The following is a 17,878-nucleotide window of genomic DNA, read 5'->3' on the forward strand; positions in this document are numbered from 1 at the left end:
AAATGTGGAATCCCAAGCTCTGCCCCAGACCTACGGAATCAGAAGTGTATTTTAGCAAGATGCCCACACGATTCTTGCGCATGTTCAACTTAGAGAAGCACTGCACTGCAACTCCATCAGCAAGAAGCAGAATAACGCAGAGAAGAGAGCAAGATTGTCTAGAACAGAGATTCGCAAACATGTTCCCTTGGAAATCAGTTTTGATCTGGAGGAAGACGTGTTCTGCTGCTAACCTTGATAATGGTGCCTTTTCTCAATTCATAGAAAAAAAATAGTTAACAAATTCTATCATCTCATCCTTTTTTCCCATAGCTTTTCCTCTCTTTTTTTGGAGTATCATTAGAAGACAACAATTGAACGGTAGTAAAGAAATCCCTATGGAAAACTTGGAAGTATTTAATTATTGTATTTTTTTCTTTAATTTAGGGTTTCTTAATTCTTGGATTTGTGATTGGGATTTTACATTGCATAATCAAGAATAGTCATACTTTCTACTAGTAAACTTGTTTCTAATTCACACGGAAGAATTAAATGGTGTTTCACAAAAAGGACCTGATCACCACCTACATGAACATGAAGACCAGGGCTTCAGAATCTCTCTAGAAATCATCTAAGCAAAAGGAACTGGTCATAGAAAGTAAAGTTAGAAAGGCTAATAATGTATTTCTCACCTATCTCTCTCCTCCAGTGAGGACCAACATTGATAGATACAAATATAAATTACTTGTTCTTTCTGGATAGTAGAAATATGAGCGGTTTTTATATTCTCCCTCATGCTTTCCTGAATATTCAAAAATCTACAGTAAACATTCATTCATTCAGCAAATATCTAATGAGCACCTACTAAGGGACAGGCACTGTTTAGGTGCTGGAGATACAGCAGTGAACGAGCCAGACAAAAATCACTTGTCCTGATGTCAGGATCTTTGGGCTTTTCCTCTCTGGCTGATCAAATTCCTTGAATAAGACGCTTTAAGTTTCCTCTCTGACGGGTAAACATCTGGTAGCCAGAGATCTAGGAACTGAATGGAGGAAGAGGGCTATGAATCTTAGCATCCAGTATCCATAAATTCACTTAATCTCCCTGTTCATACGGAGACCTCCTTTTTAACCCTCTCTTGAGAATAAAGACATCAGTTGTTTTTTTTTTTGAAAGGAAGCGGTACAGTTAAAGAAGGGAGAGATGACCTGGAAACCTAACAGCTCTTAAACAGTTTGCAAAATCCTCATTTTAATCCCAGCCCTGCTGTCCTATACCTCCAGGTTTCTCCAGGTTGGTAACTTACTTTATTTGCTTTCCAACTTCTACATTTTTTGTTGTTGCTACTGGCTCTTCTCATTATTGTGGGTTTATGCTTTTAAAAATCCAGTGATTAACATTTTTTTTTTACACCTACAGTACCTGGTCTTCCTAGGTGGTCTCCCATCCAAGTACTAACCAGGCCTGACCCTGCTTAGCTTCCAATATCAGCCGGATTGGGCTTGTTCAGGGTAGCATGGCCATAGACTAGTGATTAACATTGTAGTGGTGTTCCAGGAGGGAACAAAAGTAGATCATCTTCATTAACTGCTTAACTCTTATTACTTTCAGGAAATATTGTCCTATAGTAATTTAAATCCTCTCTTATTATTATCAAATCTTTATTTCCCCCTATTTATTCTTAAAATCGGATATTTGAATAAAATATATATTTTTATTTGTATGCAATTGTAATTCAGGAAGCATTCATTGTCATTCATGTCCTTTAAGATTTTAAATAGCAGGAAACGAATGATCACTTTCCTCAACAGATCAAAAATGGGTGTGAGACATACTCATACATATTAAAAATTACGTATGTAGATTAGTTACTGCAGTATTGTTTGTAACACCAAAAGACTTCAAAAACCTAATGGTCAATCAATAGAGGACTTGTTAAATAAAACATCACAATCCATACAGCAGTAAATTACACAATTAAAAAGAACAAAGCAGAACTTTATGTTTTGGTGTGGAAAGTATATAAAGGCAGAATAGAGTTAGTATAGTATGCTATCATTTGCATTTAAAAATACTATCTCTATAGTATCCACATCTATAACAGTGATTACCTCCTGGGAGGGTACTAGGTGACTGGGAGACAGGGAGTAGAAGGAAGACTTAGTTTTGCTTTGTATACCATTTGCACCATTTGAATTTTATACTAAGATCTTACAGTATTTAAAAAATAAAGTACTAACGAATTTTTAAAAGAATGAGTTCCATGACCTTTACCTGACATAATGCCCTCCCTGATTACTTCCACCTATCCAAATTTTCCTGTCTTCAAGATAGATATTAATTCCCAATTCCTTCCCTGGACAACTCCAGCCTAAGTACTCTCTCATCTGATCTCCTTTGCTAGAAGTTATTGTGTGTGGCCAAGTCATCACACATTGCTTTCTTATTCTTCTTCCTCTCCCCCTCCTCCTCCCCCTCCTCCTCCTCCTCTTCTTTTTTAAAATAGTATCAACTGTCTTGTATTGAACTTTCCATTTTGTATTTTCATTTCTGTTTTACTGAACCTTTTATGGGTTGCATAGAGGTCTTGCAAAGATGAAGAATAGCCAGTGAAGAATATGTGAGCAAGTAAAAGGAAGTATATGAGAAGGAGCTTGAGGCTCCAGGAGCCTTCAAAGGCATTTACCAAATAAAGATTTGTATGAACCAGTGACCCCTTTTTATAAAATGTTAAAAGGTAAAGGCTTCACATTTTTACAGTGCATTAATCCAATTATCATGACATTACTTAGCTCAGAGCACTTGCACTGAAGAGATGAGATATTGGGAAACAGAAGCAAAGATTTCGAAGCAAGACTCAAAATTTTAGAGTCCAAAGGGCTTAAAGATCAACTAGTCCAATCCCTTCATAGGTCCCTAGGCAAGCAAGGCATTGGGGGAGTTCAGACTCAAACTCAAGTCTTTTCTTAAGGAATTATAGCTGGAGAAGAGGTCTGGCATGGGTGAAAGAAAGGGTCTTTCCACAGCAAGAAAGACAAGAGGGCTCTGTGCCTGGAAAAGAGAAGGAAGAACAGGAGGCGAAAATGAGGTGGTCATCGAATTTTGTCTCCTTCGTTATTGTGTTCAGGGCTCCGTGACAGTTTGTGTGAATAAAAGTCTCTATATTAACAGAAACCAAGTTAAGATGATCAGAACTGGTTTGGAAGGTTACAAACCTCAACTTCCCCTTATCCAGCTTGGTCTCTCTAGTTTGAGAAACCAATTTTCATTTTAAAGCTCTTTAATGACCCTCTTAAATGACTCTTTTACACCCCCTTTTCCATACCTGGAGAAGGAAAGTCGGAAAAGGAGGACATAATACAAACGAGAGATTTACCTATTTCCAGGGTATTTTCAGCCAGCATTCCAGTATTTACTGTACCCGGAAAGTCAGAGGCATTTTAGGGTAGCCATGGAGATGTTATTGGCCTCCGCCTCGTTTCCTTCCTTTTCTTTGCTATTAAAATCTTTTACTCTGATTTTAGTAAGGGACCACACTTTTGCTGGCATCCAGGTTCTGCGCTCCTCTCTCTGCTCGGGGACACTTAGGCAGAAGGAACACGTTTTTAAGCGAGAGCATGTAGCTACAAGAACTGATGAGGTTTATACTAAAGGGGGATGAATCCCATGCACAGTCTCTGGGTTGGGACTACAAGTCCCAGGAGACACCGCAGCAACGGCACGCTCCAGTAATCCCTTCCCTCACTCTTCTGGATGGTGGAGAGAAAGGTTCCGTTCGCTGCGGCACAGCGGGCCGGTTGTTTTCAACGGCGGTGACGGAGTTGGTAGCCCGGCCGACTGCAGGCGGGGGCGTTAGGAGGCGGATTCCTTCTCCCTCAAGTACTGGGGGCGGGGAGGAGGGAAGCTGGGCCAGCGGGCCGGGGACCGAGCCGCGAAGTCCCAGCGGGCCGAGATGGAGGGCGACGGCGTGCGGTGGGGCAGCGAGTCGGTGCCGGGTCCCGGCCCTGGAGGCGGCGGAATGATCCGGGACCTGTGCCGGGGCTTCGGCCGTTACCGCCGCTACCTGGGACGGCTACGGCAGAACCTGCGCGAAACCCAGAAGTTCTTTCGTGACATCAAGGGCTCCCACAGCCACAGTTGTCCCTCCTCCCCCACGAGCGATGGCGGGGCCCAGCGCGGCCCAGCCGGCGATGTCGCCGAGACCGGGCTGCAGGCTGGTAAGGAGGGCAGCCGCGAGGAAGAGGGGGCCGGAGAGGCAAATTGGAAGGTGGACCGCGCCCCTGCTCTGCAAAACAAAACCCCGGGAAAAGGCAGAAAGTGGGAGGAGGGCCGCGTGGCCGGGCCCGTGGGCCTCCGCCGGCGGAATCCAAGATGCCTTGGGAGGGCATCCCTCCGGTGTGTGTGGGGTGAGGGGCAGAGCGCGAGGGCTCAGCCGGCGGACCTGGGGGCAAGGGGCGCCCAGAGGCAGGAGTTCCAGGAGCAGGATCCAGGGGACCCTGTTCGCGGGCGGGAGCGCGGAAGGCCTGTGTTTGGCGAGAGCGGGCGGTTAACCCGAGGAGTGGGAGGATTGCCCTGAGTTGGGGGCTGGGCAGTTGTGGCTCATAGTCCCAGTTTAGGGGTGAAGGAATGGAGGAGGGGCAGGAGAGGAGGCAGATTTCCCCAGGACCCTGAGGAGGCCAAGGAACTGTAGTGTATCGAGTGTGTGTGTGTTGTGCGTGCGTGTGTGTTTGTGTATGTGAAATGCTTTTACACCAATCATGAGGCTACTCTGTTAAGAAGTAAGGAATGTGCTCGAAATAGGGCTGGGGTCGTAAAGGAAATGATACCTGATGCGTGGCAGGGAATTGCTAGAGAAGTTGCTTGTCCTTATGGTGAAGAAGGGGTCATTTTTGGTCCTGAGACTTCTTGACATGATTCTCTCTGGGATGTGTTAGAAGCCCTGAAGCTCTTAAAATCGTGCAGGGTTTTTGATCTTTCCTAATTTCTTGCTTCCTCTTAAAAAATGGTTTGCTGTTGGTGGGGGAACTGGAGGATTTGTGAACTACTGTATCTAATTAGGAAATAACTTAGGGACTGGCATCTCATATAGACAGATACCTTGGGGACAACGTAGCAAGGAAATCAGTGGGTTTAATTTAGTGATTCTCAAACTTAAGTATGTATTAAAATCAAATTAAAAAATGTCTCAGGCTCTATTCTCCAGATTGATTAAGGTCTAGTGGGTGGGGCCTAAGAATCTAAACATAAAAATACCTCGGGATTCTCATGCGAGTGGTCTGCAGACACATTTCAGAAACAGGTGTAGATGCTGATGGCAAATTTGAACATGGGACTCAGAATGGAATGAATTGTTAGACTCTTCGCAGTTTGTGTGTTGGGTCTTATATTTCCAAAGTTTCAGGTTTAATATCCTAAATTTGTCTGAGACTCCAGAAATGGTGATAAAAATAAGATAGTGAGATTCTGATGTGGTCTTAAATGATATTATTGCATTTAGTTAGCCTAGATGTAAATAAAAAAGCTTTTATTTCACCTCATGGGTTAAATGGAAGGAGGAGGACGACTAGTGTTCCGGAGAGGAGAATTCCCCCTGCCCCTCTTCTTTAACTCATAATTAAATAGTAAAATTGATACAAGACTAGGTTAATAGGAGAAAAAAAAATAATATGTGCATATGAGAGAATAATATTATCAGATCATAAAATGAGGCTCAAAGAAATGATCCAGCCAGGCACTTTTTTATACTTTTTAGACAAAGGATAAATTTGTGACAAATTGACAAGACAAAGAAAGTTAGTGCTTATTAGAGAAAGAATCCAAGCAAGATTTGCGTATTCTTTGGTGAGGAATCCAAACAAAGTTTGGGCTTGAGTGGTAAGTTAGTAAAGGCTTACGAGGCTTGTTTATACAGGCTTTTGACTCTGGATTCTTTTAACTTGTGATAAGGTTGTCTCAGCCCTCAGGAGCTGGGAGGGCACCCACCACATGGGAGATTTGTAGGAGGGACAGACAGGGTCAGGGTTTTCTTCTTCTACAGGTGGATTAAGTAACTTTATAATTCAAAATACTCAATATACCACTGTGGGATATCTTGGGATAGCCTGCCCTGGACCCAGACATTGGCTTTTCTGAAATTGTGGTTTTGATATGTTATGCCCAGAGATTTGCTGTTCTGAAAATGGACTTATAGAGGGGCCTGATATCTGTGAGGCTATCAGAAAACTGTTGAGAAGGGCTAATGTTTACAGAGATGACCCCCAGAATCTGTACTTTCACCCTCTCTTCCTTAGCAGTCCTCTTCCCTGCTCACAGGGTTTTCTTACAGTTTATCTAAAAACAAAACAAAAGAAAAACCTATATTGCTGATATTTTATTTTCTTTATTTTTTTAACGCCTACAGCACCTGGTCTTCCTAGGTGGTCTCCCATCCAAGTACTAACCAGGTCTGACCCTGCTTAGCTTCCGAGATCAGACGAGATCGGGCACGTTCAGGGTGGCACGGCAGTAGACTATTGCTGATATTTTATAATACCTATTTATTTTAGAATTACAAAAAAAAATCAGAGTAGATTCACTTCAGAGGTGAAGGTTTTTAGGGCACCTAGATTGGCTCTTGTTTTTATTCTTTAAAAGCCAACTTAATAAATACAAATGCACTTTGGTATTTTGCCTCATTGTCTTTGGAAGTTGACTGCATTATGAACTAATCTTAGTGTATTTAACTCTCTTCACCCTCCACTTGAAATAAAAACCAGGAGGAAGGTACAGATGACAGGACTGGGAGAAATTTGATTTTGTAATGTAAAATGCTTCCATTTCAGTATGGAGAGTTTTATCTTTGGAGGTGAAAATGCACATCCGAGAAAATGAATGAGGTGACACATATATTTATATTTATGTGGAGAAGTTATTTTTCTAGCTACTTAGGTAATTGTGTTAGAAAGTAGAAACTACTCTTTAAAAGACAACTAGCTCTTGTTCTCTCCTTTTACAGGCTATCTTTGCAAGGTCAAGTTCATTCAGAGACTGTCTCAACTTTCTTATGTGAGTGTTGGTTTCTGATTAATAGGAACTTGGAATGTTATGAGAGGAGGCACTCAATTCTTTACCTAATAAACATTAGAAGGTTTTAATTATCATATCAGGATGAAGTGTGTTTCTGGATTGGATGTAGTATGGTATTTGAGCAACTGAAGATTATGGATAAACTCTTAAGTTTTATTTCGCTTTTAACCACAAAGAATGGGAAAGATCACAAAATAATGCTTTCTTCTTAATTTTGACAGTGTTGTATTCACAAAATACAATGTAGAGAGTATATAACATACCAGGGGCAATGTAGAGTATATAATGTATGTGATGCTTTAGAAGTTAAAAAGTAGGTGTAATAGAACTCTGAAATGAGAGTAGCTTGGTCTGTAACAAAGAAAACTGAGTTCCTTTGCTGCCCAAATCATTGGCCATCTTTTCACTTAGCTGCAAGGCATGAGAGCCCTTCTAGCTGTTGATTTTCCTCTGTCAGAGGGTTCAGAAGTAATGAAATAAAGACTTCGAGCACTTCTGAAGAAAGGCAGAATGTAGTATTAACAAAGTAGCAGAGGGAAAAGTATTTTTCTTGATTGCAGTATATCATAAACCTCAATTTTAAGAAATCGGAGTGACTCTTCTGTATCTAGTTGGAATGCTCTAGTCTGTGCTGCATTCCTTCAATCCTGGTTCCACTCCTTACTGACTGAATGACCTTGGGCAAGTCACGGCTGTGCTGGGCCACAGTTTCCTTGTCTGGAAATGGAGATTATGATAATAGTAATTGCCTCTAGGATTCTTGGGAGTTAATATATGTGTTTAAAATAGTGCCTGGTACTGCTATTATTATTCAATAAACAAAGACACTGGCCTTGACCTTGGGTTAGTGGAACTCAGTCTCTTCCTTTTATACTTTTCTGCTAAGAAAAAAATATATATAAATATCAGCATTACAGTATACCTATTTGTTTGTGTCAGATGAAATTTGATTAAAAGGACCAGGAAGACCTGAACTCGGTCCCTTAGAAAGGTATACTCTAATCTTAACCATGTATGTATTCAATACATAAAACAGAAGAATGGCAGGAAGCTAAGGTATGGCTAGATTACAGGCATTTTATGTGAATTATAATTCTTAGGTTTTCAGAGCTTTTTGCTTTTGGTTAGCCAACAGCTTGGTTTCTCCAACATTCTTCACCCTCTATTTGTCACAGCTAGTGTAAACCGGTTGCCAGAAATAAAAAGAAGAGGAAAAGCACTAGTGCACTTATTTAAAGCAGACATTTTTCTTGGACTCAGACAGAAAGTTTTGTGGATAATAAAGTTTAAGTGGCTGAGTGACATCTGGGGAGGGGACAAAGTTGGGAGAGAGGAAATTCTTTACAGCCGGTATCATAGAGCTGCCTGCCATCTTCATGGGGCTGAAGGGTGGGGAGAAATTGGGGTTGTGGGTGGGCCAGCAAGATACTGGAGTGGGTGTGCCTTCTAGTAGTTTGCCATGATCTGTTTAGAAGAGCTGCCTCAGCATTTCAATATAAGCTCAGCAGAGATGGTGCTATAATTGTGGTTTTTATTTTATTACCTTGGATGAATAAAACCCCATTTTCTCAAGTATATCTACAATTTTCACTTTCTCAATTTTCTTCCCGTGTGGAAGCAGCATACAATGGTCAAAAGCAAGCACGAGCATTTACATCAGACCTGGGTTCCTGTTCTGGTTCAGCCTCTTATTAACTGTGTGACTTGAGGCAAGTTAGTTAACCTATTTGAATCTTGTTTTTTTTCATATGTATAATACATATGAGTAATACAAAATGCCATGTATTTTATGATTCTATTTATATGAAATGTCCATAGGCAAATAATAAAGATAGAAATTCGAGATTAATGATTGCCAGGGGATGGGGAGAGAGGAAAATGAGTGACTGCTAATGAGTATAGCAGGGGTCTCCAATCCCTGGTACCTGTCAGTGGGCTGTTAGGAATCAGGCCACACAGCAGGAGGTGAGTGGTGGGTGAGCAAGCAAAGCTTCATCTGTATTTGCAGCCGCTCCCCAGCGCTAGCATCACTGCGTCAGCTCCACCTCAGATCATCAGCCATTAGGTTCTCATAGTAGCACTGGCCCCTGGTGCCAAAAAGGTCAGGGACCGCTGGGGTATAGGATTTCTTTTGGAGGAATGAAAATGCCCTGGGATTAGGTAGTGGTGCTGGTTGCACAAGTTAGTGAATATACCAAAAACCACTTAATTGTATACTTTAAAAGAGTGAATTTTATGATAGACGAATTATCTAAATAAATGGGAGGAATAATGTCTATCTCACAAAGTTGTGATGTTTAAAGATAATTAGTACAAGCATGTAGTTGATCTAAATATATGTGTGTATGTGTCTATGCGCGTGCTTGTGTGTGTACATCTCCTTGAACATTAGCTTAAGAAGTTGGAACATGACGAGTTGGGGGAAGAATAATAGGAGTGGAAAGAATGCGGAACAGAATGGTTTGGAATGGGAACCAGATTTAGGCCCAGGTCTCTAAGCTCCCAGTCCAGTTCTGCTTCTGTGAATTCTCCCTTGATCTTTTCTGACCTGGCTGTAGGAATATAAAATGCGCCCTGGCAGTGGTGAGATTTTGTTATAAATGAGTCATAACCCAGGGCTTCATAGCTTGCTGTGGAACCATAATTTACTTCAATGGGAGACTTTATCTGATTTAATGAGTATAATGTGACACTACCTACTCAAGCCTCTTATTTCCATTTCCAGTCCCTGACATTTAGGGTAGCAGACCCTTCTTTGCTGATCTTGCTACCGCCTCCAGCTCCCTGGGAGGAAAGGAGGAAAAGGCCTCCCCAAACACAATGGCTCTTTGCCCTTTCCCTTTACTGCCTTTCCCCTTCCTAATCTTCCTTTCCAGGGATAATCTGTTTCCCACAGCACAGGGCAGCCCACTATTAAAAAGGCTTGAATAATTCTGCCTTAAAAGACATTATTACCTTAACATTGTTACCATTTGCAATGTTTAGTTTGGTCTAAAAAGTCATTACTGATTTCAATATGATAAGTTCTTCAGCTTTACAAATAGTTATTTAAAGAAAGCATGGATTTAAATAAAAATCCGTTCTGGTCTTTAAATTTTGTTTTGCTCTGTCCACTTTCCTGGCATCTTCTTTATTTTCTCACACTTCTGTTCTTTGTCTCACTAGGTTAAGGGGACAAGCAATCTTCCTGCAGTACATGTACTTATCAAAAAAAAAAAAAAAACCCTCAAAAAATAATGTTATTGAAGGGGAATATGAATTCCACCTTAAACCTACCACTCAATTCCTGTAGGCTGTGGACATACAGATCGTGCTTTTATTTATTTACTTATTCGTCTGATAGTTCTGGATGTATTCAACCTGTCCTGTTTTCTAGACTGAACCTCTAAGGTATAGAGACTGTGCTTTACTCAACTTTGTATCCCCTGGAATACCTACCTTAGTGCTTTGTTCATAACAGGCAAATATATATCTGTTAAATTATTTCCATGCCTAGTAGATAGTGGAATGATGTTTTTTCTACTTCAGAAGGGCATTTCTCCACCACCTGCCACCCAAAAGATAAGACTTTTTTGTAGATTTGCCCATATTCTATCTGAGTCCTTAAAAAAGAACAATGTATGCATTTGATAGATGACTGACTAGACTGGAGTTGCATTCTATGCTAGTATCCCAGACAATGATTTTCATGTCTCAAAGAATGAATTGCATGCAAAACCCATATAATAGAGCTTCACCATGATATGGGAAGTAAATCCTTAATATTCATTCCCTCAGCAAACCTTTATTAATGCCCAACTCTGTACTGGGGACAGGACACAAAATAGTGAACCACTGTTCAAGTAATTGATATTATTAATTCCCAGTTGATGTTATGAAAGAAAGGAGGAAGGATTAGTGTTCTGTTGTGTTCCCTCTAGTGACTTGTCTACAAATTGGTTACCTACTTAACCATTAGCTATCTTAGAGGGTGTGGCGATAAGGCATATGGGAAGTTGTGAAATTAAATGGCATTGATAAGAACTTTACTAGTTTTCTGATAGAATACAGGAAAATTACCCCTCTGTCTTTTACGGAGCAATTATAATTGTTTGTATGGTTGAAAAGCAGAAAGCATTCATGAAGATTATTGTTAGAGCGTCTATCATCTTCATATCTTTCTTAGAGATTACTCAGAAGGAAGCCAGTATAAAGAGTATGAGGTACGTGGGTGCATGTGTTTTTTTCTCACAGTTTTAATACCTAAAGTGAAATTTCCTCCTTACTTGTAGGAAAATAATTCATCTCTAGGGATGACGTGTTTTGCTTCCTACATGGTCCAGGGAATCTGAATGGTGTCATAACAGGAGTATAGAGGGTGAGCCATGTGGAAGATGCAATTTTTCATTCTTGACTCTCAAAGATCTGACTGGAGTTCCCTGTAGGAGTTCCTTTGTGAATGTAGTCCACCCCATGCTTGAAAATCGATACAGTTCTTTGCCAAATGGGGAGTCTGGTAATCTTAGGGATCCTGGAACTTGACACTTTAACAAAGGAGAATAGATGTAAAAGTGGTTGAGATATATGTGTGTTCCCTTGCTTAAAAGCTATAAATCAGCCTGAGAAAGTCTATATATATTTTTTTATAAGCTTATTTTTATTCTATTTTTTTAAAATTAACTTTATTGGGGTCCCCTTATATATAATATTCCTCCAAAGTCCAAACCAAAACTCTCTGAAGAAAAGTTGGTCAGACCCATCAGTGACCCCTGTGGGCCCGTTTGACGTGCCCATCACATCAAGTGCAGTGCCTTTTTCTCTTTTCTTTAGCAGGCAGTGCGAGTGGTTTGGATGCATTCCCCAGCCTTGCACCCCACAACTGTGGGAACCTCTTGAGCACAATTTTCTTTGGAGTGGTGCTCTATAATGTACTTCCGTTCCCTGTTGTGATGTTCTTTGGGCAGGAAGCTGGGAGGTAGGACTTGAAGGTTGTTTTTCTTTTCACATGTCTAACTAATAATGCATCAAAACTATCCCAAAGAATTATGATAGGTTATGCAGTCATTATAGCCTTTGATTTTAAAATAAAAACTTCACGTCTTAAAAAAATACTTTTATCCCTTTTCCTAAACTTAGATGTAAAAAGGTCTAACTTTAGCTTCATCAGATTAGGAGTTTTAGTACCCTATTTATGGTAGACAGATTTTAGTTTTGTGTTTTTTACCCTTTCCAGTCTGTATAATGAGGAGAGGATTACATTCCTCAGGATTTTTTAAATCAAGCCAAACTTTCCAGAGCCAAGACTAAGGCCCTGCCATAAATGTAGCTAGATTCCAAGACAAAGTTGAATGAAAGCTCTCTATTTAAATTAACAGGTGGTGACTGAACCAATATGGAGTTTACTTTTTCGTAATATTCTGTACTGCATACCCTAGATTTAACTTCTAACATTATGGAGCTATGTAGGTGCAAGGAGAATGGCGGGGAGGTAGGGTGGGGGTAGGGGTAGGAGGTAGAGCTAGTAAGAGAAAAGTCATTCTTACCCTTTTGGCATGCAAGAACCCCACTGGGGAAACCTATTTCAGCGTCTTCTGATTGAACAATTGCCTGCTCTGCTGGCTGTCATTCTATGTAGAGAAATGGAGACATAGTGCTGCTCCAACTTGTTAGTATAGAATAAAAGTGGCTTTTTACTATAGGATAAAAATAGTTTGCTAGTGTATAATAAAGAGGGGGCCTGAACTCCAGAAGAGGTAGAGATGTGTTCCCTACCTCTGAGTAATCAGAGGGGGCCACTGCGGGCAGTACAAGGTTCAAGCTTCTTCTGGTGGTTTCTTAGTCGTGAACTGGGTGGTTATAGGTGACTTTGATCAGTGTCCTAATCTGGAGCATGACGTTTGTCTATACTGCTTAGCCTTGAGGATTTGGATTATAAATCTGATCCTGAACTACTTACTTAGATTAGTGCCTTGAACCCCCCAAACTCTGAACTGGCAGCAGTCAACTCTCATAAGAAGATTGAGGAGACAGAGGTCAGCACAAAAGTGGAGACAGTGAAGAAACTTATTGTTTAAATTCTATTATTACTGTATTTACTGTGTTTTTTATTGTTTGTTTGGTTTTTTTTTTTTGGTCAAGTAAAATTCTGTCTCGATCTCTTTCTTCTGTGAGATCCAGAACTGGATACACTTTGCTAGGTATCCTTTTGGCTCATTTAAAAATTTTTTTGAAATAATTTTACATTAACATAAATATTGCCAGGACAGTACAAAGAGTTCTCATACCTACTTCATGCAGATTCCCCAGTTATTAACATTTTATTGCATTTGCTCCATCACCCAATCTCTCTCTCTCTCTGTCTACTCTTTTTCTGAATGGTTTAAAAGTAAGCTCTAGATAGGTTGTCTTATCTCTTGTAAACACTCCAGTGCACATTTCTACTCAGCCAGTACATGCTTTCACATACCAGCATACAACTCTCTAGATCAGGAAATTAACATTGATTCTGTACCACCGTGCGATCCACAGACCCCATTCAGGTTTGCTGGGCTGTCCTAGTAATCAATTGCCCACTCTCCCCACCCCCATCTCTTTTCCTTTTTTGACCCAGGGTCCTATCCAGGAACACATGTTGCATTTAATTGCCATGTCTTTTCAGGCACCCTTAATATGGAACAGGTCCTATGCCTTCCTCTGGCATTTACTACATCTTTGACAGGTTTAAAGAGTAGGCTTTACATTCCGTAGGATGACATTTAATCTGGATCTGTCTGTTGTTTCTCTATGACCAAACTCAGGTTCTGAGCTCTTAGAAAGACTAGGCACAGAAATAATGTGATTGTATTGCATCATGGTTACATTATGTCAACCCCCCCCCCCCAACTCCTGGAGATGTTACACATGATCACTGGTCATATTGGTGTTCTCCAGATTCTCCACCCTGAAGTCACCATTTTTCCCTTTCAGTTGATTAGTGTTTTGTAGGGAGGTGTTCTAAGATTTCACTGATAATCCGTTCCTGAAATATTTCCCTCCACCAGACATAGCATCTATTTGATCTTGGTCTATTAGACAACTCCCACCTCATTCCTTTCTGTTTCTTAGTAGGTATTCTTAGTGGTAAGGAAAGGCTTTCCTTTTCTTTTGTTTATTTTTCTTTTTATTTATATTAGCATGGATTTGTGAATTTTTTCAATGGATTATAATTTCTTATTATCATTTAAAAATTTTTTATGCTTAAATTTTTCCTGGTTTGGTCAGTGAGCCCCCCCCCACCCCCTTTTGAGCTGGTTCCTGTGTCCTTTTGCCACAGTCCCACCATTCGATAGTTCTTAATGGTAAGATGCCACCTTCCAAATGACAGAACCTAAGCCCTCTTTGAAGCATGGGGTTGGCTTCCTTCGAGGAATGCCTTTTTTCTCTGCATCTTATAAATCACAGCCTCAGGTGCCAGCTGCCTTTCTGTTCCCTCTGCAGTGTGACCAGCCTCAGGAGCAGTTTTGCCCAGAAAGGAACTTGTCAGCAGGCTGCTGAGTGCAGTCTCGTCATTTCGCATGGCTTCCAGAGGAGTATAACCCTGGGAGTGGAGGTTATCTCCCTCTTCCCAGGCACCAGGAAAATCTGCTTTAAAACTGTTAGCAATTTTAACATGACCATCAAGTAGAGTAACTATAGTGTCATTTCTGCCAGCTTGACTTCTCAGCTTTCAACAAAAGCTTTAGCTACTTGAGTACATTTCAATCTCTCATTTCCGAAAACCATACCCTTCAACCAGAATACCTTGTTACTGCTTGGTCCTGAAGTTTCTGAAACCCAGAGTACCTAAGCATGTGTTTTCCTTAAATGGGAGTGCTTCCTTCAATTCAGAATCCTTTACATTTAGCTAAAGGTCAGAGAGCTTGTTTGGCAGAATTATTTCTCAGCTCCTGGGACTTTTGTAGCTCAATACTTTGAAGGTTGTAGTAGAATTGATTGTAATAGAAAGACTACAACATTCATTTCTCAACTTAGGATTTATCCTTTTCTCTGCTCTTGGCACAAGTAGTTAATAAGAAAACATCACTACTTATTTGTGGAAATACATTTTGGGGTCACTGATTACTTCAGTGAATTATAAAATCCTTCATATTTTTATTTACTGTCATAGAGGACTACAAGTTATTGTTAAAAGTGGGATTAAAAAAAAGCTTTAGGAAAGGAGGGAAATCCTGGAAACAAGGATTGCGGTGGGAAGTCTGTTGAGATATGAATGAACTCTGAAGCCATGTCAACTTTCTGAGTTGCAATTGTATGACAAGGCAAAGATAGAGTCCCATTTCACTTACTCCATTTAGTGCCTTCCCTACCTTGGCCATGGACTGCACCTTACCTTGCCCTTCACTCACCTCTTGAGTGTATGTTACTGATTGAGATGGAAAACAGGCACAAAAGAGATATAAATCTATTGCTATTATTCCAGAAACAATTTAAATAAAATATCTAATGGGTCACTAGAAACATCAAAATGTCATTAGCATTCCTTCCCGCTAGTTCTTTTTAGAATAGTCTTAACCTCAAGCCAAAAAAGTAATACACATTGACTGATAAGAGGAGCATTAAAATTTTCTCAGAAAAGTAATTACTGTCTCTTTTAGAAAAAAAGGATTTTAGAAATCTTAGAATAACAATACAATTTTTTAAAAAAATGCACCAGCTAATAGTAATATTGTGTTCCTTCCCCAGGCTTTATTCCTGGTTTGGGACAATTTTTGTAGTGACTCTTGTCAGTCTGCTTCCTACAATTACTAAGTTGTGTTTTGGCCCCGACTGGGAAAAAATGTGGTAGCGGGGTCAGGGGAGGAAAAAAGTCTTTATTCTGTTAGGGTATCCAGCTGGACCTAAGATCTAAACTGACATAAGACAGCTTAACAGGAGAAAAATATGTGCATTTTATTAGTTTTCCTTGTACATGGGAGTCCTTACGAGAAAATGAAGAGTCAAAGAAACAAGTTGAACATATATATCCTGAATTAGACAGAGAAGTAAATTACGAAAACGTGACAAGATACAGGGGCTTACGCTAAGGCAGTTAGTTAATGGTGGCAAAGTAACTAGGAAGATAGAGGTTAGTTTAGTGAGGCTTATTTTCTTGACCTTGACTCCTGGTTTCTGGTGATAAGAATGTTGCTTTGCTTCTGGAATAGGGAGGACATATTCCAGTTGGGGGTTTTATCTCCTGCTTTCAGGAAGAAAAAGGGGAGGTCAGAAGGCCCTTCTTATACCTGCTGTGTGTCAGGTGCCTCAAGCTAAAAATAATCCTTAAGCCAAAGTGGCATCTTTTGGGATGGCATATTATGCCACCCTTCGGGGGCATTGTCTCTTACTAAGTACCTGGCGAAGGGGTTCAGAACAAGTCTCCCTAGAATGTCACTTTAGCATGCGGACTGTTTTGAGCTGAAGACAATCATGGCCCAAAAGACTCAGAGCTTTTTTTTTTTTTTAACCTTCCCCTTAACTGCCTAAAAGAATTTAGATAGGGGGCCTGGTCCTGGAAGAGAACTCACTACTGATAACCACAGAGAGTATGGGCTAGGTGTAGTGGGCTTGGGGGCAGTTTGGCAGTGCCTGGAGATCAGAGTCCTCTCTGTGTCCCGTCGTCTCTGCGTGACATGGCAAGCATGTGTTTAGCAAACATTTGCTCTTCCCATCTTCTGTAAATTGTCTTCCTCCCCTTTGGAGTCTCAGACCTTTATCCCCTTCTCTTCATCTCAGGATGGCATATAAGCCTCAGTTGCCTGACTGCCTATCATTCTCACATTCTTATGGGGCCCCTGTACAGTACGCAATTAAGTTGTTTTTCTCATGTTAATCTGTCTTATGTCAATTTGATTATTAGAACCTAGGAGAAGTACAAGTTATCCTCCCCTGCACTGCCCCGCTAGACCTACAGCTTCTGCATCGCCCTTTGTTCCACCTTTTATTTGTCTAGATACATGAAAAAACATGAGTTCTTTTTTGTTTTGTTAAGCTACTGTTTCCTCATCTGTAAATGGAAATAATAATCTTGTCTGGTAGGATTGTGAACATGATATAGACAAATGATATAGACAAATGAGACAAATGGTACAGACAAATCAGGTGATGTACTTAGAAGGGGTTCAGTAAATCTTATTGTGGGAGGAAACATAATTTTCCTCTACCTTTCTAGGTTCTTGGCCGAGCTCTCCCCTCACCCCATAATAAAAAGACATTAGCAGGAGAGAAACAAACAGAAGTTTAATAACGTGCACACCTCCTGTATACATGGAGAGACCCAGGAAAACTGAGTAACTTTAAATATCGTCTCGTTAAAGACAGCTAGCTGTTGAAGGGGGAGCAATTATGGGAGGTTACCAGGGAAAAAAGCACCCGTAAACAAGGGTAAGGTTGTTATGCAGATTTAAGTCTTTCCCTTCTACATTGAGCGGAGTTTCTAGAGATCACGAGTCATCCTTTTCTTCCTAGTGAGAGGAAACACAAATGGAGATTTCTTTTATAAATGTTTCTTACAAAAGGTTATTGGCGTGGTATATTTTGCTCCTCTTCATTATCTACAATGAAGCAAATGGGTTGCTGCTTTAGTTACTGTTCTCCTTCTAGTTTGATACCTTTGTTTAGAAGTACAGTTGAGCCTTGAATCACGTGGGTTTGAATGCTCCACCTATATGCAGTTTTTTTCAGTTGACCCGCGTGGTTCATTTGACTCCCAAAGTTCAGTTGACCCTCACAGTTTGAACCCACATTGTTCGAGGGTCAGCTGGTAGTTGGGAATCTGTGCATGCCGAGGGTTGACTTAAGCTATATGTGGATTTTCAACTGCGCAGGTGGTTGGAGCCC

General features: G+C 40.5%; 1 protein-coding gene and 2 pseudogenes across 1 annotated transcript in view; 1 reads left to right on the forward strand and 2 right to left on the reverse strand.

Moving 5' to 3' along the window:
* Window positions 1-1,390: 1,390 nt before the first annotated feature.
* LOC111747318 lies at window positions 1,391-1,508 on the reverse strand (annotated as a pseudogene).
* A 2,408-nt stretch (window positions 1,509-3,916) lies between these two features.
* DSTYK (dual serine/threonine and tyrosine protein kinase) overlaps window positions 3,917-17,878 on the forward strand; it is a 50,429-nt gene continuing 36,467 nt past the window's right edge. The window contains exon 1 of the mRNA XM_011373000.2: window positions 3,917-4,197. Within this exon, the coding sequence (XP_011371302.1) occupies window positions 3,933-4,197 (265 nt within the window). The 5' untranslated portion in view covers window positions 3,917-3,932. The remainder of the gene's footprint in view (window positions 4,198-17,878) is intronic.
* LOC111747317 lies at window positions 6,372-6,490 on the reverse strand (annotated as a pseudogene).

Source organism: Pteropus vampyrus, unplaced genomic scaffold (genome assembly GCF_000151845.1).
Source record: "Pteropus vampyrus isolate Shadow unplaced genomic scaffold, Pvam_2.0 Scaffold217, whole genome shotgun sequence".
Classification (NCBI taxonomy): Eukaryota; Metazoa; Chordata; class Mammalia; order Chiroptera; family Pteropodidae; genus Pteropus; species Pteropus vampyrus.